General features: G+C 57.4%; 1 protein-coding gene across 5 annotated transcripts in view; it reads left to right on the forward strand.

Annotated features, from left to right (window-relative positions):
* The window catches only part of SLC38A10 (solute carrier family 38 member 10), a 39,654-nt gene that overhangs the window by 11,097 nt on the left and 3,766 nt on the right, over positions 1-24,791 (forward strand). For 2 of the 5 annotated variants that reach the window (XM_038546334.1, XM_038546336.1), the window contains exons 6-14: positions 197-321; positions 3,117-3,219; positions 3,859-4,041; positions 6,934-7,045; positions 8,076-8,182; positions 16,820-16,991; positions 22,234-22,401; positions 22,689-23,144; positions 23,698-23,829. In XM_038546334.1, the coding sequence (XP_038402262.1) occupies positions 197-321; positions 3,117-3,219; positions 3,859-4,041; positions 6,934-7,045; positions 8,076-8,182; positions 16,820-16,991; positions 22,234-22,401; positions 22,689-23,144; positions 23,698-23,829 (1,558 nt within the window). The remainder of the gene's footprint in view (positions 1-196; positions 322-3,116; positions 3,220-3,858; positions 4,042-6,933; positions 7,046-8,075; positions 8,183-16,819; positions 16,992-22,233; positions 22,402-22,688; positions 23,145-23,697; positions 23,830-24,791) is intronic. The other 3 variants (XM_038546335.1, XM_038546337.1, XM_038546338.1) reach the window with 3 other exon arrangements.

Consider the following 24,791-nt stretch of genomic DNA (forward strand, 5'->3'; position numbering starts at 1 on the left):
TGTGCTATGTGTTTGGAGCACGGGCAGCTGCCCCGAGTGCCAGGAGGCCCTGCGGCAGGAAGTCCAGCTCGCGGCACAGCACGGGGCAGCGAACTGGGGGGCTGTGCGTCTTTAGGTGCCCAGCCCGGCATGGGGGTCCCGAGTCCTGCCCTGTGTGCAGGTCGGTCCTGAGCGCTCCATTCTCGTCCTCGTGCAGATCGTGCTCTCTTCTCTCAAGCATGGCCTGTTCGGGGGGCAGTGGCTGCAGCGGATCCGCTATGTGCGCTGGGATGGTGTCTTTCGCTGCATCCCCATCTTTGGCATGTCCTTCGCCTGCCAGTCGTGAGTACCGTCTGCCCCCGGGGGCCCGAGGCGCGGGGGTGCTCCTCGGGCAGGGGTCTGAGGCCCGGGGAGGGGTGTCGTCTGCTCTCTGTAATGGGCGATGCAGGCCACTGACTCGTAATGTCTCATTCTGCTGTGACTTGTTCCCCCTCCAAGCTGAGGGAGAGAGCTGTGTGTATTTTTATCGAGAGAGAACTCGACTTTATTCCTGAGATGTGCTGTCGGCAGCACTGGGGACAGTGCCCAGTTCGCCCCCCTCCCCCCAGAAGAGTTGGCTGTGGGGAACACAGAACAGCCCAAAACCATCTGATTCACACAGTCCCAAGCATTTTGCCAGAATTGAGCTATTCGTGTGAGAATATTTAAAAGGAAATTGCACAAACATTGACTTCCGACTGCCACCGGGGCGCCTTCGGAGGGGTGTGCGCGTGCGCGAGTGTGCTTTCTCTCTGGCACGCGGAGCTCTGTGAATGCAGATCAGGCTATTTCCATAATTCCAGCAGCATTACCTTCGCCACCGAATGACAAGAGCCAGTGATTCATGCCCGGTCGGAACGGTAACCCGCTCAAAAGAGAGGCGTAAATCCGGCACGGACGGGAAAAGACCATCAGTGCACGGGGGGGGGTTGGCAGAGCCAGCCCCCCCCGGAGCTCCAGTGGGCATGTATTGTGCCAATCGTAAACTAATGTGGCAGATAGAATTTGCTCGTGCTGCTGTGTTTACACCCACATGCGAGATCCAAATCGTCATTTCCCACTTACTGTCTCTCTTGGCAGCTCGGTTTCCACCAGAACATGCTCCTCTCTTGCTGTTCAATGTCCCCATTATAATTGGTGACAGAAGTTACAATCTCTTATGGTGTACCTTGTTACCAGTTGTCCTTTTTGTCTGAGTTTGCTTTTTAAAAAATAAACCCACGGTTGGGCTTTTTGCTGGTGGCCACGTTGTAGCCGGCGCACATCTGTTAGGTTTGGTTCTTAGGTCAAATTACAGCTTCTGGAAGGGCTGTGAGCCCACATCCTGTTCTTCTGTACGAAGGGGGCGTCGGCCCTATGGCTATGCCCACGTTCTCCGCAGTGAGTGGCTGGCAAGGGGGGTCCACAGAGCTTGGAGTGATCAGTTTGCTGACCTCCCCGTCCTTAAAAACATTGGTCTTTGCCAAGGGCCGAGACAGAGCTCTCCGCTCCTGCTGTGTCTCTGCACCAGAGTGCATGAGAGACAGGGACTTGCTCGGTGACCCCCAGGTGACCACCAGGCCCTGCCTGCCTGACTGGTGGCCTTTTTGCAGGGATGGGCCAGGCCTCTGCTTTGCTCTTCCTGTCTGGCCCTTTCTGGTCTTACTTCATCGTAAACAAGTCCTTTGTGGTGCAGAGCCAATTAGGCCCTGTGGGCCAGAGAAGCGGCCAGCACAGTGCTGAGCCCAGAGGGGCCTTGTCCACGTGGAGGCCCGGGGCTGTGTGTTGGGGCTACATGTGCAAAATCCATCTGACTGGGGTAAAGTGAGTCTTGGGACTGCTACACAAGGTGGAGGGCCGAGCTGGGTGGTCACGGACATCTGTGGCTCTCACCAGTGGGTTCCTGGGGCCTGGGCAGGATTAGACGGGCCCGCCACCTTGGCCTTTCTACACTCGTTCATGTCCCCGCACAGGGCACAGCCCTGTCCCCATAGTACCTGCAGCTCCTGGTGTGTGCTGGGGCCTGGGGGAGGGAAGGCCCGTCCCAGCCCGAGGAACGTTCGTGCTATTTCCCCTCTGGGCCTTCTGCCGTCTGCTTGGAGTGCACGGCAGCCTCTGCCTGGCACCCTCCAGCCAGGCTGAGGGGAGGGCGGCTGTCCCGGGTGCCCTCTGCCCACTGGGTGCCCCGGCGGGATGGTGTGCCTCAGCTGGGAAGCACGGGGGTCAGCTTCTACCCACCGGTTCTCCCACCAGCTCCTGTGTGCTTTTCAGTGACGTTTCCTCTTACTTTCTCAAAGGTGGTTTTGGGGTTTGGCTCAACTGACTGTTATGCTTGTCCATGTATTGGCAACGATTGTCTGTGTCCTGACGCCCCCCTGCCAGCTGGCATCCTGCATGCGTGACCGCTGGCCGTGGCTCCCTCTCCTCCCGCCGGGACGCCAGGGTACCCAGGGTGGAGAGTGCCGCCTCTCCATCCCTCACTCTCCGCACAGCTTCAGCCCCACCTCTTTGTCTTGACTCCCCGAGTGTGGCCTCCCTTCCCAGGTCTGCACACGGCCCTCCCCTGTGCCCCTGCCCCCCGCCCCTCCCACCTGCTCCCCTCAGGGACTCTGTTTGCCGAGAGCCCTCTGGACGTGTCTCTTCCACCGCCGGCAGCACCATGTGGCTGGCCCTGGGCCGTGCGTGGGACAGAAGCTGCTCTTCTGTCCCTGCGGGCTCCAATTTCCAGCACGGAGGCGAGGGCAGGTGGCCCGGCCCTGCTTCTGTTTGTTTAACTTTCTGTCCTCTTGACGGCAGCTCTCTGAACCGCATCCTGCTTCCCCTGTAAACACGTGCTGCCTCAGTGCAGCCCAGCACTCTGCGCGGTGGTCACGCTCCTACTTCGGCGGGACAGACGGCCTTTCATTCTGTGGCACTTCTGAAATGTTTACAGAGAGCCCGTCGGGGGGGGGGGGGGGCGCTCCGCCATCCAGACCCCGGCGGTGGCCCCGCGTTAACCGTGGCGGTGGGTGTGGTTGGAAGGAAGGTGCTGGAGACTCGGCGGGGGACCTGGGAACCAGGCAGCCAGGGGTGTGTCTGTCTCTGGGATCCCCTTGGTGAAGTTGCTCGTTTCTCTACAGCCAGGTTCTGCCCACCTACGACAGCCTGGATGAGCCGTCGGTGAAAACCATGAGCTCCATATTTGCCTCCTCCCTCAATGTGGTCACCACCTTCTATGTCATGGTAGGAGCCCTGGTGCGCCGCCCCCGCCTGTCCCGGGTCAGAAGCCGGCTCGCTCTCCACCCCTCGACCCCTCGCGGGCTTGCCCTTTGCTCCTTCACAGCAACCCTCCCCCCGCGGCCCCGCTGTCCCCCTCTCCCCCCAGGTTAGGGTGGGTGCTCGGCGGCACCCTGGCTGGGAGTCTCCTTCCTTCTCTCCGAGACCTTTGCTGATCCACTGTGGAAGGGGCTCTGTTTACTGACACTGAGAAGTGCAAAGTAGTGGAGGAAAGTTGTCTTTGATTCCAGCCCGTGGGTGTGGTTACAGTTAACATGTTGGTAGACTTCTCATCCGGCCTCCGTGTTCCCGTTTGTTCTGTTCCCTGAGCTGCGTGGCGTCTGCGTTCCCGTTAGTTCCTACACCTGCCCCACGCACTGTTGTCCGCACCGTGTGTCCGTCCATGGCGAGCACGGCTGGCCCTTGGCTCCCAGGTTTGGATTTCGCCCCAGATGGAGGGCAGCTTCCCTGTGCCTGCCGCCTGCCGCTGTGGGTACAGTTCCCTGGGCAGGAATCCCATGAGCGGGGTGGTCTTGCTGCAGCCCCCGGGCTGTGTCCAGGGGGAGTGTGGCCCACCACACGCCCCCCACTGTCGCCCTTCCACAGGTAGGCTTCTTCGGCTACGTGAGCTTCACTGAGGCCACTGCGGGCAACGTGCTGATGCACTTTCCCTCCAACCTGGTGACTGAGATGATGCGAGTGGGCTTCATGATGTCGGTGGCCGTGGGCTTCCCCATGATGATCCTGCCATGTCGACAGGCCTTGAACACGCTGCTTTTTGAGCAGCAGGTAAGGTTCTTGAGGCTCTTCAGGCGGCATTTTGCCAGGAAAATGTTACTCTGCTCATCTTAATTATGTTCTCTTCTGTTGGCTTGCAGGGGTTCTCTAGTTTTCGGGGCTGTGGCAGGGGGAGCTTTTCCTGGTTAAAAATGGAAAAGCTGGAAAAATAAATAAATAAATAAATGGAAAAGCTGGGATCCCTGGGTGGCTCAGCAGTTTGGTGCCGGCCTTTGGCCCAGGGCCCGATCCTGGAGACCTGGGATCGAGTCCCATGTCGGGCTCCCTGCGTGGAGCCTGCTTCTCCCTCTGCCTGTGTCTCTGCCTTTCTCTCTCTTTCTATGTCTATCATGAATAAATAAATAAAATCTAAAAAAAAAAGGAAAAGCTTTGCTTAAAGTGAAATCTCTTAATAGGGTTTTTTTTTTTTTTGAATCAACTCTGGAGGAGAGAGACTGTGTCAGAGCACACAGGGGTCTGCCCACACGGGAGGCATGGAGCCGTGCCCAGTGTCCGAGCAGATAGGGCCCGCCTTGGGGGCTGTCACCCCCACATCAGAGGTGGAACAGGAAACCCTGAGGGGGGAGGAGCAGGAACGTGGAAGAGCTGGCTTTGCAGGCAGGCGTTGACCACAGCCAGGTCAGCAGCTGGGCACTGGGGTCAGTACACTTTGCTTTTTATGTTTATATAACTGAAAATTTTAACAGTTTGACAAGAAACAGCTTAAGAGGCTGGGTTTCATTCACTTTCACATGTGCAGCGGTGGCACTGCTTTAATCCTTCATTCATTCATTTATTTACTTTAAAGATTTTATTTATTTGTGAGAGACAGAGAGAGAGGCAGAGGGAGAAGCAGGCTCCCTGTGGGGAGCCCGATGTGGGACTGATCCGGGACCCCAGGATCAGGCCCTGGGCTGAAGGCGGCACTAAACCGCTGAGCCATCCGGGCTGCCCATGCTTTAGTCCTTTATGAGAACTTTTTTTTTTTAAGATTTTATTTATTTATTTATTTATTAATGAGAGACACAGAGAGAGGCAGAGACCCAGGCAGAGAGAAAAGCAGGTTCCATGCAGGGAGCTCGATTCGGGACTCGATCCCGGGACCCCAGGGTCACACCCTGAGCTGAAGGCAGACGCTCAACCACTGAGCCACCCTGGTGTCCCTTATGAGAACTTTTCAAAGGTATAAGATTGGAACTAAAAGTCGACTCTCTGTTGCTGAGTTAACAACAATAGGTCCGCGTGTGATAGCTGGTGTCCTATGACGGGGGGGTGACCCCGCGCCTACCTTGGGAGCCCACAGACCCACCCACAGCTTTTCTCTGTGGTTGTGTCTCCTGTCTCTGGCCTGAGGTCCTTAGTGTGGTCTGCGGTGTCAGCAGGACTCCTGGCAGCCACACAAGTTGAACTGGGGGCTTGGGGTCTCAGACCTCTAAGAGAGGGGGTCCAATAGCCAGACTGGGGAATGTGGACCACCTGGGCCTTCAGAACAGTAGAACTGGGCCCGCTGTCCACGTGGTTGGCATGTGCTCAGGGCAGCTTCCTGCCAATTTTGCCACCAGAGCCAGCACCTCACAGCAGAGGCTGAGCCCCGAAGGATTGGCCAGCCTCCCCACTCTTCATCCCCCACCCTGTTAGCTGTTCAGGCACCTAGGCACCAAGCGTGGCATGATTTGGTGCAGTCCCTGGGGTCTGCACTGTGAGTCACTGGCTTCCCTCTTTACCGGTTTGATGCAGACGTGTGCTTTGTGTATGAACGGCATTTGTGTTTCCATATATAATACATTTTTATCATTAAAAAATATAAAATCCAGAGTGGCCTGAGAGGCAGTGTGAAATCAGGAAAGAAAATGCAGCTCCGTCCGTCCTCCCACAGATGACGTGGCATTTGTGCGGGCCTCTTTAGAGTCCTTTCACTGAGCTCTCCTGTCTTCCCTGGGTGTCTCCATGGAAACCCGTAGCACCTCTGCGCTCTTGCTCTTCCAGCTTTTGTGGGATGCTCTGGTTGTTGCAGTCCTTCACGCTTGACCTCTCAGGGATGACTCTCGCTGGACCTTCACACACAGAGTTTCCCCTTCTCCCTCTCCTCTTGGGCCTCTAGGTAGATTTCTAGGCAGGAGTTCTTGGGTCCAAAGGTCCAAAGCCCTAACACCCCTCCTCGCCACAATTGGTTCAAGTTGTCATCCTCAGGTCGATCAGAAATCTGGGTTGCAGTCGCCCCTGCCCATCCTGAGACAGCCGCCTGTGTAAAGATCTATTGTGGAAATGGGGTGCTTTGAAATTCTACTTACAGAAAGGTTCTGAGGCTCGCCTGGAGTGGGGTTTTCCCAGCCCAGGAATGGGAACCATGCGTGGTTGGCCCTTCCTGGTGCCCAGCACTGCTCTAGAAGCTTCACTCCTGCTACCTACCTGATGGGGAGATGCATCTGCTGAATGGGCCCTGGGGGAGGAGTAACTTTGGGGTTGGCGCAGTGTCCACTTTCCTTCTCCTGGGACTGCATGTCAAGCACCTGGAAATGAGGACAGACTGCAGGGCAGTGGGTGTGTGTGGGAGTGTGTGCCACCCTGGGAACCCTGTGCCGCCCTTGGAACCCAGCAGCCTGGCTCCGTGGGACTGGGGCTGGGCCTGGGTCTGGTGGCCACGCTCCTCACCTGGTCCTGTTTTGAATCTTTCAGGCTCTGCTCTGATGGAACACGGAAGGCCCGATGCCGTCCTGGCGTTGTGCTGCCTTGGGTTCTGGGCTGGGTCACCAGTTCACAGGAACGCTGCTCAGCCAAGTCATAAGGCTCTGGAGTCACCTGCCGGTCACGCACTCCCACCCACCTGGGACACCAGCCCTTTAAGGGAGCAGGGAGGAGATCCGTCATTTCAAAACCTTTTTGTTTTTGTTTTCTTTCACCTAGCAAAAAGATGGGACCTTTGCTGCTGGAGGCTACATGCCCCCGCTCCGGTTTAAAGCGCTCACCCTCTCAGTTGTGTTTGGAACCATGGTGGGTGGAATCATGATCCCTAACGGTAAGTGGGAGGGCTGCCCTGGCTACGGGTTTCCTGCGGGCTCTCTCCTCTCCCCTGTCCTCTGTCCCCGACCTCGCTGTGATGTGGAGGGACCTGTGGTGGTTGCTGCTGGAGTCTCGGTGTTTAAGTAAGACACCCAGAGCCTCACACTACACTCTCTGGTCTCAAAAAAAAAAAAAAAAGAAAAAAAAATCTAGAGATTCCTCGTGAATCTTTCCTTTGGCTCCCTGAGAAGCACAGGACAGGGCAGCAGCCTCCGGGACCACGGGCAGGGGTACAAACCTGAGCCGTTGACCCTGGGTAGGGACTGAGACGCAGGGGCACTGGCCTGATTGGGGAGATCGTGGTGATGTGGCGGCTCCTTCCTTGTTGTTTGTTGACTCCTGATTTTGATGGCACGTCACCAAGGGAGGGGGAGGGCCTGAGCGAGGCCGAAGCTGTCACACACTTATCCCAGACACAGCTTCTCCTATCAGACACCGAGTGGAGCCTGCATGGGTTCCCCCAGGCAACCAGCCGGGTGCCGATGCTCTGTCCACGTCCTGTCGGTCACTTGCCGAGAGGGTAGTGATCTTAGTTGAGCCATCAAGAAGCCCCCACTGGACCCCAGGTGCTCTGTGCTGCAGGCCTCACTCTGTGCTGGGCCCTGCGGGAGGACACCTGCTCCTCCTGCCTCCCTGCTGCTCTCACGATCAAGGGACGGAGCTACGTTGCCTCCATTTCACTGGCCAGAATCCTGAGGTGCAGGGAGCGTGGAGCTTGCCCGAGACTCCTAGCTGGAAAGGCATGGCCTCTGCTTCTCATGGGGCTGCTGACCCCCACACTGTCCTTTGCGGAATCAGACAGGATACCCTTCAGGGTGCTCGGGGCACAGAGCCGTGGGTCTCTGCTCCCGCCAGCGCTCTGGAGGCATGTGAACTTGGGCCTGGCGGCAGGGCTGGCTTGCCCACCTGTGCTTGCTGGAAGCCTTCGTTTGCTTCCTCACCGGAGCCCCTGGCGCTTACCCCTTCCTGTTGTTTCTTGTTCCCAGTGGAGACCATCCTGGGCCTCACGGGCGCGACGATGGGGAGCCTCATTTGCTTCATCTGTCCAGCTCTGATCTATAAGAAAATCCACAAGAACGCCCTTTCGTCCCGGGTGAGTGCTGCTCAGTGCCCCCCAGGACTGGCCTGGGGTCGTGTTCCCAGATGAGGTTCTAGTATAAAAGGTTCTGAGGGTCTGGGAGGCTCAGGGTTAGGCCAGGCCGCTACCACGTGTATGTGGAGGTCCCCGGGGGCCTGGTGTGTGTATACAGAGACTGGATGGTTCGTGTGCCCCCGCCCTGTTCCCATTCCCCTGCTGGGGCCGCCCTCACTGTCTCGCTAGGGGACTGATGGGGTCACCTCTGCGGTGCTCTGCCATCAGGGAGGAAGCTGTGCCGATCCTCCGTGGACATGAGTGTTGGGATGTATTTGAGAGCGTGTCTGTAGGAAGCTTTCTGGAAATGGAATCCCGGTGTCTGAGAGTGAGTGTGTATACCCGCAGTGGCTTTCAGCCGAGGCCCACGCAGAGGTCCGCACCGTCACTCCATAGCCGAGCCCCGGCCTCTTTCCCTCTTCAGCCTTCAGGGATGTCGAGCGTCTTTTCCTGTGTTTATAAGCTACTGCATTTCCTTATCTGTGAACCGTCCAGGCTTCTTGCTCATCTTTTATGGACTTACTGAACTTTACCTTTTCAAGATGTTTTGGTAATGGTTTCAGGAGTGCTGCAGAGCCAGCAATACAGCAAAGCACCTAATTCTCCATGCGGCTTGATGACCGTTTGCCAAGTGAACCAACCACAGGGCCACCGTCTAGGGCAGGTTTAGAACCTTCCAGCATATGCCAAAACTTCCCTGTGGTGTCTCATAGTCTTTCCCCTCCGAGGGTTACTGCTCATCTGTCTCCTAACATTTGGGAGTAATTTTTTTTTAAAATATTTTATTTATTCATGAGAGACACAGCGAGAGAGAGGCAGAGACACAGGTTGAGGGAGAGGCGGGCTCCCTTCGGGGAGCCCGATGTGGGACTCCATCCCGGATTCCGGGATCACACATTTGGGAATAATTTTGCCTGTCCTTGGAGTTGGTGTAAACGGAGTCTCACAGTGCGTGGCTGTGTGTGCGTATCTGGCCTCCTCACTCCAGCGTCACGTCTGAGCCGAGTCGCGTGGCTGGAGGTGGAGCAGCCCGTTCTCCCTGCTGCGCGATCCTGCCCGGGTCCCCGGAGCACACGGTGGGGCTCTCGCATGACTCGTCCGCGATGTGTGTTCAGTGTGTCGGTGACCCACGGGGGCAGGGTTATTATCGGGTCCTGGGGTTGTGACTGTGCAGCTTGAGGAGATTTCGCCGGCCTTCTCCTGGTCTTCCAAGGTGGTCCTCTGGCACCGAGTTGGAATTCTAGCTGCATTAGCATCTGTGTGCCCTTCACAAACGCCAGCCGCTAGCCCTTCCCTTCCGGAGCCTGTGGTGGTACTTCCTTTGGGTTTTAATTTGTGATGACTAATGATGTTGAGCACTTTTTCATGTGCTCGTCAGCCACGTGAGCACCTTCCTTTGTGAACATCTTTCACGTTTTGCCCCATATTACCTCCTAGGTTGTCTTCTTCTTAATGATTTCTGGAAGTTTTCAAATGATTCTAGATCTAAATCCTTTTTTTTTCAGAAATACAGATTGCAAATGTTTTCTTTCACTCTTGGCTACCTTTTCATGTTCTTTATGATACTTTTTCACCAATAGGTGTTCTTAATTTTATCTTATTTATTTTTGTTTTACTTTTTTGAAGGCTTATTTATTTCTGAGAGGGAGAGCGTGTGCAAGCACCTACAGTGGAGAGGGGCAGAGAGAGGGAGTGAGAATCACTAGCGGATTCTGTGCTCAGTGTAGAGCCCCACCTGGGTCTCAATCTCATGACCCTGCGATCACGACCTGTGCAGAAACCAAGAGTCCGATGCCCACCAGGCTGTGCCACGGCCACCCAGGCGCCTCAGGTGTTCTTCGTTCAAGTGTAGTGCAGTTTGTCGCCTCTTGTCTTGGCTGGGTGCTTTTTACATGCTGCCCACTGCAGGGTCCTGCAGGTCGCCTCGGAGGTTATGTTCTGGTAGCTTATTATTTTCTCGTTCACACTCAGATGCGTGCTCTGTCTGGAATGGTTGGGAAGGTAAGGTGAAGGCTCTTAGCTGATGGCGCCCCTTTCCCTGGCACTGCGGTGGCATTGCTGTCACCTGTCACCTGTGCACACAAGGGACTGCTGGGGACACTTCTGCTGCTGGTCTCTTGGTCTTGTCCTCATGCAGCCCTCATGTCCATGCATGTCCCCACGCTCTGAGTGCTGCGGCTTGACAGTGAGTCTTCTTGGTGGGCGGTAGGAGCCCTCTACCTTTATTCTCCAAGAGGGTCTTTGCATCACCGGCCCTTTGCATTTGCAGCTAAGTCGCAGCGTCTGCTTGCCAGCTGCCTCCCACACAGCCGTGTTGGATTTCGATGGGGTTCCACCAAACCGTGGATGGAAGGACTGACCCTATCCTTCAAGTCATGGCACTTCCAAATTTTCCTCGTGTCTTCTTTTACCCAAGTCTGCTTTGGATTTCCAGACCGTGGAGATTTCCTAGTAATCTCTTGTACCAACTTCTGGTGCAATCCCACTATGCTTGGAGAACACACACTGAAAAATTTGAGTTTTGGTCCTTTGACATTTGTGAGACTTGCTTTGTGACCCAGCGTATGGTTTGCTCTGATGGATGCTCGGCAGGCTGTGTGTGGCCAGATCGGGTTACTAACTGTGATTGTCAGATTTTACATGTTCTTGCTGTTTTTTAATCTTGTTTATCAGTTATGGGAAAGATAGGGCAAGCTCACCGTAATTGTAGATTTGTTTATTTCTCCTTTTAGTTGTATCAGCTTTGCTTTTTATCTTGAAGCTATGTTGTCAGCAGTATACAGTTTTAGGACGGTTATATCTTGTTAAACTGACCCTTTTTCTTCTGAAATGTCTCTTTTTATCTTTGGAAATGCTTCTGTCCTTAAAGTTGGCCTTGTCTGATATAGTATGTAACCAACCCGGTTTTGTTTTGGATTTATATTTACACAATACAGGTTTTTCCTCTTTTCTTTTTTGATCTCTCTGTGCCTTTATATTTATAGCATATCTCAGATAACAGCATATTTATCCAGTTTGTTAATAGGAGTATTTAAGACTCTTTATAATGAATGTAATTACTGATTTGGGGGGGGAGGATTAAAGCTTTCGTCTTGCTCTGTTTTTTACTTGTCCCATCTGTCCTTTTTTGTTTGTTTCTTTCTTGCTGACTTTTGGATAAATCAAGCATTTTAAGTATTCATTTTTTATTTTTCTATTAACTGGAGTTGCACATTTCTGTTCTAATGGTTATACAAGGCAGTTTATTGAAGTTGACTATTAAGTTGTTTTACCACTTTCCACACAAGGCAAGAATCCCATGATATTTTGCCTCCACTTCCCCTCCTCTTGCCTTTGGTGGTGTTGTTCTTGTGTATTTTGCTTTTCCACAAATTTTAAATATCCCAAGACATTATTACTACTGTTTTAAGTTGTCAGCATTTATTTTTCTTGCTCCTTTGCAGCCTCTTGGTTTTCTGTCACTCAGTCCTGCCTTCTGGTGTGCTTGGTAGTTTGCGGCCACTGTGTTTGAGAAATGGTAGAGGTTCTGGGTGATGGGGTCTTCCAGCAGAAGGCCTGTGTTCAGTTGAGGGGAGTCTTTTCCTGGTTTGCCTCACTCCTGGGGCACAGCCCTTCCAGGGTCTCAGCTAACACCCTGCCCTCACGTTCCTAAGTTCTCTTCTTAGCTTCCATCGTCTTGGCAGCTGCTCTTTGCGCCTGTCTGCATAGCTGGTAGCTGGCATGTGCCTCGGGGGGTGGGGGGTGAATTGCACACCGAATGTGGGTGCCCTTCGCTGAGGATGGTGGCTGCCCAAGTTCTGGCTGCTGGAGAGCCCTCAGCCCTGACCCCTGGAGTCTGCCCCAAGCATCACACAAACTCCAGGCTTTTGCTCTCTTGCCCGGTGCTCAACACCACAGATCCTGGGGGAGCCTGAACTCACAGGGCCTCCATGCTTAGCTCTATCCTCTGAGGTGTCACCCCAGTCTGAGTGGCCGGGGTTGTCTGCCAGTGTCTTAATAAGGCAATTTTAGTGAGTTTGGGAACTTACGGCACGAGGAGATTCACTAGCCTGCTGCTGCCAGATTGCAAATGTTTTTCCATTGGTCAAGTCCCTTGGACTCTTGTAGGGGAAAAAAAGGTCATTGTTAGAAAGGCTCTTCTTCTTCAGTATTGTTTTTAAAAATTCTTTCCTCATTTCTAGTACTTTCATGACTTCATTTTTTCATTTAAATCTTTGATCAAAAAAAAAAAATCTTGGATCATCTGTGTTTTATTTTGGGGCTCCCTAGACACCGAATCACTGGTGCTGTCACGGATGTGCAGTGTTGCCACTCCTACAGACTACATCTTCTACGTACTCGGGGCTCCTTTGGGACTTGGCATTTGAATGTGCCGCTGGCCTGCCCGGTCATGCAGCCTTCCATGCTGCTTGCTGCCATGGCTGTCGTAGTGCCCCCTGCACGGTGACGCATCACTCTGGAAATCGTTTCTTCTTTTTAAAATTTGGATCCAACTTTTTAAAAGTTTATTTATTTATTCTTAGTAATCCCTACACCCAGGGTGGGGCTTGAACTCATGATTCTGAGATCAAGAGTCACACGCTTACTGGTGGAGTCTGTAAGGTGCTCGGCTCTGGAGACATTTTAATTCTTTTTTTTTTTTTCTTAAATATTTTATTTATTCAGGAGAGACACAGAGAGAGGCAGAGACACAGGCAGAGGGAGAAACAGGCTTCTCAGCGGGAGCCTGATGCGGGACTCGATCCCAGGACCAGGATCATGCCCTGAGCCGAAGGCAGATGCTCAACCACTGAGCCACCCAGCTGTCCCAAGATATTTTAATTCTGGTCCTCTTCCTCACTTTTATTCATGACATTTCTGGATATGCTCGCCTGTTCGTTTTCCATATAAATATTCGAATTAGTCAATCTGACTCTTAACAAAACTAAATCCAGTTTTTTGGGTTTTTTTGGTCTAATTGGAATTCATTGAAGCTGTAGATTAATTTAGAAAGTGTCATTGTCTTTGCGCTCTGGTGAATCTGCTGTGTGTACCTAACAGCCTCCCTGTGCAGTCATGGGGTGTGGTGTCCAGCCCGCATGTCCCAGACCACCAGACGGTCGCATGACCGTGTCTGCCATCCCCAGAGCTCCTCTTCCACTAACTCTCCCCCTGCTCGTGCAGGGAGCCTCCCTGTTTCACATATTAACCCTTTACCCTCCTCACTTATTGCACTCTTAGGGCACCTCTGGGTAATCTCACCCCCTCCTTCCCAGTTGCTAGGACTTGTCTTTTGTCATCTGTGTGGCCTGCACCCCTGGCTGTGCTGCTGGCAGCGTGAGGGGCCAGCTCGCCATCTCCTGACTCAGCCGCGACAGCCCCAGGCACTGTGGAGCCCGGTGAGGCTGTGGCTTCACGCATGGGGATGAACATGCACATTCACACAGCTCCACACACACTCCGCAAACACACGTGAAATCATGTTACCGAAGCGTCTGTCTACGCCTGCTTCACTATGGTTTTTAAAATCCAGAAAGCACACAAACCGAATTAACCAGCTGTGGAGATGGTTGAGTCTCTCCCTCTGGAGAGTCAGGTCACAAGGCAGTTCTGGGCCATCCGACTGTGGCATGCTGTCCGCACGTGCTGCTGTGTTTTATTTCCAAACACGCAGCTTTAATGTTTTGAGGAAAAGAAATCTTCCGAGGTACGAACTTGGCAGTGTGGCTGGAGTTAGGTGCAGACCTCGGTCCGGGGGTGCACCTGCTGGGCTCCTGGCTCCTGTCCCAGGAGCTCTAGCTGCTGCTCCGATGGAAGGCACAGTCCCGGCATCGGGCCTGGATCCGCTCTCCCGGCCCACCGGAACGCTCCTGGGCACAGCGGCACTTGTCCCTGGACAGGGTGCGTGGGTGCTGGGTGCGCCGGGCCTGGGCTGCAGATGGTCTCAAACAGAGGAGCGTCCTGAGAAGCATCCTCGTGGGAGGAGCAAGGACCATGGACACACCGTGAATCCTTAGTGAATCCAGAAGTAACTTTGTCTGCCATCGTGAGTTCATTTATCCCAAGAATTGGAGAAATTGGACGTGGGGGGAGGTGCTGCGACCTGGGAGCCAGCAGGGGGAGCAGGAGCTGCCCGTCCCGAGGAAGGAGCCGAGCTGCGGGCTCACCCTGCGGCCCTTCTCCGGGCCTGAGTTGGTCGGGAGCCCAGCGGGCAGCGGCGCCCAAGCAGGGACCCGAAGGCCGGCCCGGTGCTCCTGGAAGGGTATAAGTGCGTGCATGCACACCGGGGCTCAGAGACAAGTGAGCCCCCCGCCGGCTTTGTCCCACCTCGGCCAGGATCAGCAGGCTGGGGCCGGGTGGCTGTTGGATGCCGAGCACACCGGCCTGGGGACCAGAATCGGGCCGTGTGGCTGCAGGGCGGCCGGGCCCCCGCCCCCAGGGCTATTTGAGCAAGAGGTACGGGGTTGGAACCAGTGTGTAGTTCAGACAGGCTCACGTGTGAGAAGTGGAAGTGAACCTCTCCATCCTTATGAATCCACCATACGTCAACAGTCTTCTCTCCAGGAAGCTTGCCATCCCCCAGCATTGATGAGGTTCATGTCTTTTATTTTGAGTGTGATGTATTTCTTTTAAGCCCAGAAAGCCGAGGGTTAAAATGAGTCATTGCAAGTCACAGGTGAAATGTTGCTGTTCCAGTCTCCTGTGGGAATGCTAAGGGATGTGCTGCGAGGGTCACATCAGGGATGGCCCCAGCGGGCGCCAGCCTCAGGCTGCTCCGGAGCAGTGTCCTCCCTGCACAGCCGGTGACACCGGCAGAGCGGCTCGTCCCTCCATGCGAGTCCTGGGGGCTCTCACCCACCTGTCCTTGCCCTGTCCGCACGGGTCCAGGTTAGGAGGTGAACTTCTGTTGTTGCCTGTCAGCAAGGCCATTTCTGCTGTTGGTTGGAGAAATATAAAATGCAAGGGATTTGGGGATACCTGGGTGGCTCAGCGGTTTGGCGCCTGCCTTTGGCCCAGGGCATGATCCTGGAGTCCCGGGATTGAGTCCCGCGTCGGGCTCCCTGCATGGAGCCTGCTTCTCCCTCTGCCTGGGTCTCTGCCTCTCTCTCTATGTCTATCATGAATGAATAAATAAATTAAAAAAAAATGCAAGGGATTTAAAGTGTCCTTTTGACCTTTAAAAATGACCTTGGTCACTTCTGGACACCGTCATTGCCCCACTCATCTTACCTTCCCGGGGAGAGGACGTGGTGTGCTAAAGCTGAGCGTCCTCAGGCTCTCGGGACAATCACTTAGTGGGAGGTCGTGGTCCCGGTCATACTGTGGAATCTGCAGGCACTGCTCTGGCCTCCCAAACCCCTGCGTGTACCTCTGGTGGCCCCCTCACAGCTGGCCGTGGCAGGTCGGGGGTTCACCGTCAGGGGCCTCCGGTGTCCACAGGCCTCCAGGACTGAGGGCCGACCTTGGGAGCGTGCCCTGTCCTTGGCCCCTGAGCACCCAAGCCGTGCAGTGGACTTGTTCTGGAGGCTTCTATAGCTGGCCTCACCCACCTTGGTGAGCGGAGGCCCTTCCTCCGAGGAGCACCCCTTCTCCCCCTGGGTTGGACCTAGGAATGGCTCCCGGGTTGTTTTGAACCGATGCATTTTAAAGTCAACACGCCTTCTAGAAAAAGGTTTGCATCCTGGTTCTGAGGCTATGTAGAGGTGAGGAGTGGTCCCCCTGGCTCTGGGGGCAGATCTCCTCCAGGGCCTCTCCCACAGCCTCTGTAGGACCAGGAACCAGTGCTCCCTGGAGAGAGCCCGGTGGGCCGGGGCAGGCAGGGCACGAATGGCCGTGTCCACTGCTATGGCAGCACAAATAATTGTGCGCGCTGGTCCAGCGTGTGCGAGTCCTAAAATAGGCGCTGCAGGAGGCGACGGCGTTGCATAATGCAGGGCTTGGGGCACCGCATACCGAGGGCTGCGTCTCATCAGCTGTGGCTCCCCAACAGGAGGGCCGGGGTTGGGGTCGGGGTGGGGATGAGGCTCACCCGGAGCAGGGCTAGCAGCCGCCTCCTCCATGGCTTTCTTCCATCCCTGCCGGCGGCTCTGGGCGTGTCCGGCCCAGTGGGTGATGTGGGGGGCAGAACGATTGCGCCCAGGAGCCAGGTACCCAGGGGCCTGGGCTGCCTGCACACCTGCTGGGTCGGAGGGCGGGGGTGCGGGGGGGGTGGCAAAGTGCCTCCTTAGGGTTGGGCAGCTGCCCTGAAGTTCTTGCTCATCTGACCAAGGCCTTTGGGAGCCTGACCTCTGTAGCCATGGGTGCAAGTGGGTTTGGCCCCTGCTCTCCAGGAGGCCTGGTCAGTGGGCTTGGGGGACTCCTCTGCAGACCGCCCTCGTGCTGCCCCAGCCCACCCCTTCCCCCCTTGCTAGCCCGGCTCCAGCAGGTTCAGCTGATGACTGGGTCACGCTCACTAGTTAGAGACCATCGTCTCCTAGCGGCCAGCGTGAGTGGTGGGCAAGCCAGCAGGACTGCGGTACCTGTGCGCACCGTGGTCCCCATGCCCCCTCCTCGCTTGCACAGGGCAGGGGCGCACAGACTACCTGACCTCTTTTGCTCTTGGGTCTTTGTCTCGTCCAGGTGGTGCTCTGGGTTGGCCTGGGCATCCTGATGGTCAGCACACACACCACCCTGTCCGTGAGTGAAGAGGCCCCGGTGGACTTGGCCAAGGAAGCCCTGGCCGGCCGGCTTGAAGAGGCTGAGGGCATCATAAAGGCAGAGGCAGCGCGACTCCCAGGTACGCGACTCCCAGGTATGCACACGGCCGCCCAGCCCCGCAGCCTTCTCGGGGCCCCGGCAGCATCATCTCAGGTTGTGGCCCGCAGGTGGTGCTTCCAGGCTGTCTTACCTGCCCCTGTACCATCTGGGTGATAGAAGAGGGCGGGGGGTTTGCACGCAGGGGACAGGCGGCACACGTTGGGCAGTGGACAGCGGGAATGGGTTCAGGGCCGCTGTTCGCTGTGCCTGCAGGTGAGCACAGGCGGCTGTTGTCACGTTTGCTGGCTCTGTTTTGGGGATAAGGGTTCAAGCCAGGTTTTGCTTTGGACAAAGTCAGCAACACCCCTTGGCTTCGTTTGCTGTTCTGCGATGCTGGTGACCACTTGGCCTCTACAGCTACGGGCCTGCACCGTGTGGCTGTCACCCCGCCTGTGGCCATATCTGTCATGGTGCAGGGTGGTTTCTTTTTTCTTTTTAAATTTTGTTTATTTGAGAGAGAGAGTAAGCATGAGCAGATGGGAGAGGCACAGGGAGAAGCAGACTCCCTGCTGAGCAGGGACCACCCCACCCCTGCAATGTGGGACCCGATCCCAGGACCCCAGGATCATGACCTGAGCTGAAGGCAGACACTTAACCTGCTGAGCTAGCCAGGCGCCCTGCTGGGTGGTTGCTGAGCGTGGCTTTCCGTGGCACAAAGGGGGCTCCATGGTGTTCAGAGTTGGTCGGGAGAGAAGAGTGTTCTGTGAACCCCTGGCTGTCCCAGGCATTGACAGGAGGGTACAGGGAGAGCCTCCTCCAAGCTGGCCCCTCACCACCAGCAGCGCTGAGTGGTATCAAGCTGGGGCACTCCCTGGTGGATTGTGCTTCTGTGGTGACGTTCATTCTGGGGGCTTCTGCTCTGACGATGGTTGGGTTTTATGCATTCACACCAATCGTGTGTCCATGTGGGTCCGACTCCCCTCCTCTGCAGATAGACCCCCGCTTGGATTGAGATTTGCCAGGATGCATGCCCCTGTCGGGGAGGCCCCTGCAGGGGGACAGTGCCTGTGCTGGTGGGTTTGACAGTGTTGGGAAAGGAGAGCCTGCCCCAGGTAGGAGCCCTGGTCACCCCACCTCCATGATCAACAAAGAAAAGGTCCCAGAAGGCTGGCAAGAGAGTTGAATGTGTCCTGGGTCCCTGCTGGGCTGGGCCTGCCAGCAGTGTCTGTGCCTGGACTTCGAGAGCCCCTGGCTGGCATCGGCGCCCCCACAACCTCCCCTGTGGGAGAACAGTCTCTCCTGGGGCTCCGAGGAGCAGGCTCTGCTCTCTTTTGCCTTCTTGGGATGATGAGGGCTGGCAAAAAGATTCCCCTTTTGGAGTCTGCAGAGAGGACCCCTGGGAATGATGGGGTTCACCAGGGAAACAGAATGGTCAGCAGCCACCTGAGTGTGTCTTGCACCGAGCTACATGGATTCAGCAACTTGGAGAAAGTCCACTTGAAGAGGGAAGTGTGTGGCATGCACCTGCCCCTGCTGACGGCCCTGGCAGAGCTGGACTCGGGCACCCGTGACCCCGGCTCAGCCGGCCGTGGATTCCCCGGCATCGGGGGCACCGGGCTGCCTGTCCCCATGGTGCTGTGCCGCCGTGGTCCACGGCCTGTGCCGGCAGCTGCATCCTGTCGTGGCAGCCGGCCGCGGGCTCACCTGGAGCCCGCCGAGGCCACATCTGGTTTCCATTTCTTCCACGAGCCCGTAACAAAACACATGGCCCCCCTCAGGAGCACATGCCGTGTGTTTTTAGCGCGTTCTCTGTTTCTTTCGCCTTCGGCCTCCCCCGTAATTGACGGGCCGCCTCGTGGAAGCAGGGCTGGGACTGCAGGGCCTGCGCCGTGCGCGCCCTGTCGGACTTCTGCCCGGCAGCCTGCAGTGGGGTTTTATTGGTCCCTTTGATGTTGCAGAGGCCAGAACGGTGCTAGCTTCCCTTAGAGCCCCGAACTGGCCCTGGGACAGATGATGGCGGTCCCACCCTGCTGGGGACACGGGGACTGGCACTCCTGGAGAGTTGAGCCCGGGATGCGTGGTGGTGTGGTGAACAGCACGTGTGGAAGAAAGAGGTTGCTGGGCCCTGCGAGGCAATTATCTGTTAAAAAGCCTAATTAGGCCATTTATCTCCTATCTGGTAGCACCCCGGAGGGTCCGGCAGCGCAGGTCGGATTCTGTAACACGTTTGGCTCCGTCCTCCGAATGCGGCCACGTCCCCTCTCCCCCTTCCCCTCCCAGTGTCCCCACCCTGTGTCATGGTGTCTGGGCACCCCTGATGCACGCTCTCCCCGCCCCCCGGGTGCGCGGTTGCTTCTGCTCTGGGGGGAGAAACAAGAAGGGGCAGGATGGGGCCTCTGGGTGTCAGGCTGGGGAGCCGGCTGAAGGCTGTGGGTGGCAGCACAGCCATGGCCCTGGACGCAGGTGGCAGAGGGTGACCCAGGCCCGAGTGGGAGCTCGTCACAGGGCCCCCTGCTCCGTAATCTCCCAAGGGCTCGCCCCTGCACAAGGCAGGAAAGTGTCCCCACTCTGTGGCAGGTACCACACATGTGTGAGGGAGACAAAGCTCTACACACGTCTGCCTCCTCTCCGCCCGGCGGCTTGGTCCCTGCCGAGAGGGGCTTTCCTTGGCCACGTGTGTCAGGAAGCCGCAGTGAGCTCGTCTCACCCCTGCCCTCCCAGGCGACCTTGCCAGCCCCTCCAGACCACATTTGCAGGGTCCCCTGGGGCAGGGAGGGCACTGCCTCACGTGTGCAGCCCCCAGTGACCTGGACCTGCCCTCGGAGGCCCCTGGGGAGCCACTTGCCCACCTCTGCCCATGGGTAGACCTTCCCACTCTAGGGGACCTTGAGGAGTGAGGCCGGGGCCCCTGTGGCCCCTTGAGCAGGAGGCTGGGGTCTGGGGAGCCGTTGCAACTCCGCAAACTTGGAAAGGTGAGAAAATGCAGAAGTCAAGGCTGCGCCTGCCAGCCAGACCACGAAGGGGGGTCTGAGAACCCCGCGCTCCCTAGCCCGCTCCCACAGCCACCTCCAGGGCAGGCGCTTTGGGGGGCGCCAGAAACTGGTCACACGGGAAGCCACCTGAACACAGGGCCTGGCTCTCTCAAGTGCTGTCAGGCGGCTGCTCTGGGTTTACAAGTGCGTGGCCCTGGGGTCCCGTGTGTCTCCTGAATCGGGGTCCTCTAGGGGGCCAGGGACCCCATCTGTGGACTCTGGTATGATTGGAGCTTGATGGTCTGAGATGATTGCCTTCTGTCTTAACTGACCTCCGGGCCCCCGGGGAAAGGCTGGTTGATAGCAGCCACCCACAGCACGCCCCCCGACCCGGGCCCTGGCTGCGGGCTTCCTCGGCGGTGGGCAGGGCCACTCTAGGGGTCATGCCGTCCACACTGCCTCCCTGATTCTAAAGACAGCCCGGAGCACAGTGTCGGGGTCTTTGGGCGTCCTTCCGGCTGAGCTAGAGTTACGGCCTTGATGCCCACGTGGACCCTGGACAGGAAGGCCCGATGGGTGACCGTCCGTTGGCCTATCCCGGGGGTGCACAGCCTGCAGCACCGTCAGGTGGATCCCTTGTCACGTGCAGTGCAGTTCCGCTGAAAACCACTGGTCTCCGAGCACCGGGTGGAATGTGGCAGAGACATGGGCTCGGCGTGGGTCTGCCCTGGGTCACTGGGTTGCTGGTCCCCGGGGGTGACAATCCTGATGGCTCTCTGTATCCCGTCTGCGTGGCCCCAGCTGCTCTTCGGTCACCCATCCCGAGGCTGTGTTTGGCTGGCGGGGAGGCCCTACTGGCAGACTGTGCCCCTGGGGAGCCGTTTCCAGCTTGGGGAGCGCCTCTGGTCGCTGTGGACTGTGGGGCCACCCGGCCAGGTGCACCTCACAGGTGGTAGAGTCGTGTCCCCCGCCGCGGTTTCCAGGGGCCCCGCAGGCTGACTCGACCACCATCGGTCCCCGCCTTGCCACCTGCACGGGGGGCCCCCCTCGGCCCAGCCCCCGCCAGGCCTCCCTGGCTCTCATGGCGACACCCTGGGTCCTGCTGAGACAGGACCATGTGCGGGCCGCTTGGTCCTATGATAGCACGGCAGTTTCCTGTTTTCTCCGGTTTTTCCTTCCCCTTCTGGCCCTTTTTCTTAACTTCGTGATGTGTTGGACAGACCCCTTGATTTACAGTGGTTCCTGGGTGAGCATGGAAACTCTGGGAAGGGGTTAATTGTGTGACTGAGACTGGGACGATTCACCTGCTCGGGAACGTTCACACGCTGACTGTTATCAGTCACTTGGTTAAACTGTAGAGTCCAGAGTCTGCTTCCTGCTGGCTGGCTCTGCCCCACCACCTGGCAGGGCCCTGTCCCCGCAGCGATCCAGTGAGGGTTCTGTCCCCGCTGCCACCTGGCACCCATGCAGGTGAGGGCACCGCCCCGGGCCAGCAGATCGGTCCGCCTGGGACATTTCCTCTCCTTGGGGACAGCCAGAGGCCCGTCCCTTCTGGCCTTGGGGCGGCTGGTGTCCTGAGATGGGTCACAGAGGCTGCTTCCGGTCTCTGGGATGAAATGATGGTTCTTTAAAGCATCTTTTCCCAGGATGTTTAGTTTCTGCCACATTTGCCAACTTTTTAAATAGAGACCATGTCCTAACAGACTCCGTTCTGCTGTGCAGGCGAGCTGGCATGGACAGCCGCGTGGGGACGGGCGTGGGGCAGACGTGGGGCGTAGGGGCGGGGGAGGCGCTGCTTCTCTGGCTCTGCGTGTGGCCCTCTCTCTCTTCCTTGGAGCTGATCTTACTGTGGGCGGGGTCATGCGTGGGTTTTCCCAGCAGCATTCTCCTTGAGCATCTCTCAGCCCCCCCCCACCACCCCCAGTGCTGGCTTGTAGTGGGGGGTGTGGTGTGGCAGGGTGGTTGTCCCCAAGGGGGGACCCTGGGCAGATGCTGGCCCCAGGCGGCAGCTCCCATTATGTGGCAAATGCGGGCTCGTGCTGCCATCTGGTGGCAGCGGCCGGTGCTCCATGGCGCGGCCGTTTTCCGCACCCAGTTAGGTGTAAATTACATCTTGACATATTTTTGTTATGAATACACATGAAAAATGACAGTTTTTTGTGGTACTTAGCTGCTAATGATTGAACAGGAAAAAAAAATAACTGTTTAGGCTCTGCCATTCGACTAGGAAATGTGATTACAATCTAGGGAAAACCGCCAGTCCCATGCTGACGGGCGGTGTAACCACGCGGAAACACTGCTCAATTAGCTGTGCCGGGCTTGCAGGCCAGAATCCAGTCGTGGACGTGGCCGAGGACGGCCGAGACAAGCCGAAGCTGCCCAATGACAAAGATGAGATGGAGCAGGCCCAGATTAAGGGCCCCGTGAACGTGCCCCAGAGGGAAGGCACCAAGGAGAAGCAGGAGCAGGCACAGCTGGACCGCCCGGGCCAAGGTGGGGTGGCATTTGTGGCGGGAGGGCCGGGGAGGGGCCCGCCTAAGTTCTGGGCCTTCCTGCTTCCTCCTGTGGCTCAGACGCATGTCGTCCCCCGGGCCCCTCCAGCTGGCTCGCAGCTGCGCCTTTTCTCAGTCTCTAGAAGTAGCCTCAGCGCTCAGGAAACAGTCCCATCTGGGAGAGGTAGCACTTGCCAGCCCGTGTCACCGGGACTCCGTTCACACTCCTGGGAAGGAGGGCCGGGCCAGCCTCCCCTGCCGGCTCCCTGACGTGTCTATCTCCTCCAGGTGTGGCGGTACCTGTGGGCGAGGCCCACCGCCACGAGCCCCCTGTCCCTCACGACAAGGTGGTGGTGGACGAAGGTCAAGACCAAGACCAACCGGAGGAGAGTGAGCATCCGTCCAAGCACGTGGATGAAAAGGCTTTGGGGGGCAAGGCGCAGATGGTACCTCCTCCGCCAGAGTCAGAGAGAGACCGACCCAGACAGGACCAGGTCTTGGAGGTAGCAGGAGGTCTCCCTGAAGATCCCCAGAACATTCCAGAAGGAAATGGTCAGCCAGCCATCAAGCCCATGAAGGAGGACCAGGGGCCAGGCAACAGGGGTCTGCAGCCAGGGCCCCAGGCCTTGCCCCCCGACGGGCAGGACGCTCTGGCAGCCGGCGCAGGGGAGAGAGCCGCTGCAGTCCCACTGCCGGGCCGGGCCGCAGGGGCCTTGGGCAGGCTGGCGGAGAAGAGCGAGCCCGGTGGGTGTCATCTGGGCCCCTGAGGCCCCTCTGGGGGGAGGAATGTGGGGCAGCAGGAATCGATCGTTCCTCCTTCCGCTCAGACACCCCCCCACACTCGGCTCCCAAGATCACGCGAGCGTGTGAGTGCAGTGGCCCTGCTGCAGCTGCTGGGGAAGCTGGGGGTGGTGGCCTGACAGCTGCCGTGGTGTCTGCCACACTGTTTGCAGGACCACTAAGTGTCAGGTGCTGCGCTGCTCCCATGTGTCTGGGCGCTCATGGGGACGCGCTGGAGCGCTTGACAGGTAGCACGTTGTTAAGTGCCGTCTAAGCGCACTTAGGACGGTTCTCGCATGTTAATTGGTGAAGGTAGTTAATGCTGGCTCGCCGCCACGAGCCCATGGGATTGTTAAATATGTTTTTATTACTTCCCCGGTAATCATCGGGTCGGATATAAATTGACGGGTGGGGGGGTGGGGAGGAGGGTGGTTTTAGGAAGCATCTACCCCCCTTCTGCCTCCCCACCTCACTCCTCTGAGTTCTTTGCCAACCTCTCCAATCTCCATGTGTGCAGGCGGGAAGGCTCCCCTCCTGTTGAAGCTGGCCCCCGAGGCTGGGCCTCAGGCAGAGCTGCGAGAGCAGAGGAACGCGGAGGGCCAGGGCGGAGGAGGCCAGGGCGGAGGCCACGCTGGCAGCAAGCTGGAGGGTAAGGCTTGGCTTTTTTGCCGCATCCTCCTTGGGGCCCCGAGCCATCTGCCCCTTCTTTCCAGCCCCGCAGCCATGACCGGGAAGGAGCCGCAGGTGCCTGTCCTGGGGGGGAAGCTTTCTCTGTCCCCTGTCCCCCCCACCGCCCCCCGCCACATAGGTTTTGCCTTTCTTCTCTTTTTCCTCTTAAAAAACATCTGTCATCATGTCACATGGTTTTCTGTTCCCATTTGTAGCTCTTTTAAAGCGGCTGTGTCACTGCTCCTAATAGGAGTGGCGTTCAGCACCGCCAGAGTGGGGGTGTTCGTGCCCCCGGACGCTGCTTGTTTTCAGGATGTGCCTTCCCGGTGACCCGGTTGGGAGGGCAGGTGGTTGGTCCTGCCCGCCTCACCTCCGCCCCTGTGTATTCCGCCCCCTCAGCTTGGGGGGACGTTTGTGCCCGTCTGCTGTGAAGACCTAGCACCTGTCCTGTGAAACAAAAGCTTGTCACACCTTATCTCTCCGGTAGTTAATCCTCCTTCAGACCTTGGTGCCTGTTCTGGGGTGACTTCAGCTGTTGGTTTGATGACCGCCCCCTCCTCGCGGCCCCGCCCTGGTGGGCACTGCCTCCGTAGTGTGGGTTGGGGCAGCCTTCCTGACTCCTGATCTCCTGTCCTCATTTGGTTGGTGACCAAGGGGCCTGTGCACAGCTGCTCCCCAGTTAGAACTCCATCCTACCACCACCCCACCCACCTCCCGGCATCACCGAGTCTGTCTGCGGAGCGGCCCCACCCACCCCTGTGAGCTGTGCGAGGGTGTTTCTTGCTGTGCCGCCAGGGTCTGGGCGCGTGGGTCTTGGTGGAGCAGCACTGGGGGCTGTTCCCGAGACATATGTGCTCTGCTGCCCCCCTGGGCTGCCTCCCAGCCGGAGCACTGGGCTTGGGGCTGCCCGCTGAACCCAGGGACAGCCAGAGGCCTGAGCCA

This window comes from Canis lupus, chromosome 9 (genome assembly GCF_011100685.1).
Source record: "Canis lupus familiaris isolate Mischka breed German Shepherd chromosome 9, alternate assembly UU_Cfam_GSD_1.0, whole genome shotgun sequence".
Taxonomy (NCBI): Eukaryota; Metazoa; Chordata; class Mammalia; order Carnivora; family Canidae; genus Canis; species Canis lupus.